Source organism: Eimeria necatrix, genomic scaffold (genome assembly GCF_000499385.1).
Source record: "Eimeria necatrix Houghton genomic scaffold, Enh_scaff1886, whole genome shotgun sequence".
Classification (NCBI taxonomy): domain Eukaryota; phylum Apicomplexa; class Conoidasida; order Eucoccidiorida; family Eimeriidae; genus Eimeria; species Eimeria necatrix.
This window is the reverse complement of record NW_013652531.1, coordinates 1-1,887: the sequence shown is the minus strand read 5'-3', so window position 1 is coordinate 1,887 and position 1,887 is coordinate 1. Positions and strand designations below refer to the sequence as shown.

The following is a 1,887-nucleotide window of genomic DNA, read 5'->3' as shown; positions in this document are numbered from 1 at the left end:
TTTCCTGAAGAGCCCCCTCAAAGGGGCCCCCAAGGGGGGCCCCTCAAAGGGGCCCCCAAGGGGGGCCCCTCAAAGGGGCCCCCAAGGGGGGCCCCTCAAAGGGGCCCCCAAGGGGGGCCCCTCAAAGGGGCCCCTCAAAGAGGCCCCTCAAAGGGGCCCCCAAGGGGGGCCCCTCAAAGGGGCCCCTTAAATGGGGCCCCTAAGGAGCAAGGACCCTTTTAGGCGAGGCCCCCCAAACAGTACGAGGGCCCCCAATAGGGCCCCAACAGGGGCCCCCCAAGGGGGCCCCCCTCAGGGGGCCCCCTAAGGGGGCCCCCTAAGGGGCCCCCCTCAGGGGGCCCCTAAGGGGCCCCCCTCAGGGGGCCCCTAAGGGGCCCCCCTCAGGGGGCCCCTAAGGGGGGCCCCTAGGAGGGGCCCTACAGAAAGCCACTAAGGGGGGCCCCTAAGAGGGGCCCCCAAAGGTATTAGGGGGGCCCCCATTGCAGCAAGAGCTGGGGGCCCCCCTTAGGGCCCCCTTAGGGCCCCTGGCTGTCGGGGGCCCCTGCTGCCCCAGCCCGCTGCAGGCAGCAGCACAAGCGCAGCAAAAGAATCCTAAAGTCCTGCAGCTAGCCATATATTGCTGCAGCTAGCCATATATTGCTGCAGCTAGCCATATATTGCTGCAGCTAGCCATATATTGCTGCAGCTAGCCACAAATTGCTGCAGCTAGCCACAAACTGCTGCAGCTAGCTACATATTGCTGCAGCTAGCCACAAATTGCTGCAGCTAGCCACATATTGCTGCAGCTAGCTACATATTGCTGCAGCTAGCCACAAATTGCTGCAGCTTGCCACATATTGCTGCAGCTAGCCACAAATTGCTGCAGCTAGCTATAAATTGCTGCAGCTAGCTTCACAGCTAACCACAGCTAGCTACGGCTAGCCACAGCTAGCCACAGCCAGCTACAGCTAGCGCTACCAACCCATAAACAATTAACAAAGTGAGAAACAAAAAATAAATAAATAAATAACAAGTAGTAAATGGAAATAAATAATAAATGAAAAATAATGAAATGCATGCATGCAAATAAAAGGTTAAAAGCTCTTTCTGTACATACAGCCGAACTACATGAAAGCCCCTTCAAATGAATTAACTAAAAGCAATTAATGAATTAATTAATCACAAATTGTTATTAATTAATTATTTTATTTATTTATTTATTTTTATTTATTTATTTATTTAAATATTTATTTATTTATTTATTTATTTATTTATTTATTTATTTATTTGCTGCCAACCTGCAGCAGCTCCAGCTTCTTACAGCCCGGGCGCGGGCGGTCCAGCAGCCGGCGAATGGATTCATCTGAAATGAAAAACAAAAAGTAAAATAAAAACAAAATTAAATTAAAATTAAAATAATTAATTTAATTAATTATTTAATTTAATTAATTACACTCATTTGTTCTTTGAATGAGCAGCAGCGCAGAAAGAGCAGCAGCAGGAATATCCGCAGCAGCAGCAGCAATATCTGCAGCAGCAACGTCCACAGCAGCAGCAGCAGCAGCAGCAGCATCGGCAATATCTGCAGCAGCAGCAACAACACCCGCAGCAGCGGCGGCAATATCTGCAGCAGCAGCAACTACACCCCCAGCAGCAGCAACATCTGCAGCAGCAGCAGCAGCAGCAGCTGCAGCAGCAGCAGCAGCAGCAGCAGCTGACTGGAAGCCATGTGGTAGTGGGCGGTGGTGAGGTCTCTGTTGAGTCGGTCGTTTTCAGATGTACATACACCCTGGTAGTGGCGAACTTCCACTTTCCTTTCTAGCTGCAGCAGCAGCAGCAGCAGCAGCAGCAGCAGCAGCAGCAGCAGCAGCAGCAGCAGCAGCAGCAGCAGCAGCAGCAGCAGCAGCA

At 51.8% G+C, this 1,887-nt stretch overlaps 1 protein-coding gene across 1 annotated transcript; it reads left to right on the top strand.

The window, feature by feature from the left end:
• Positions 1-1,449: 1,449 nt before the first annotated feature.
• On the top strand, positions 1,450-1,728 carry ENH_00024220 (hypothetical protein; the record flags this gene model as incomplete). Its single annotated transcript, XM_013579729.1, has 1 exon — positions 1,450-1,728. One exon carries the CDS (start codon positions 1,450-1,452, stop codon positions 1,726-1,728), a length of 279 nt encoding a protein of 92 aa, XP_013435183.1.
• Positions 1,729-1,887: the final 159 nt, after the last annotated feature.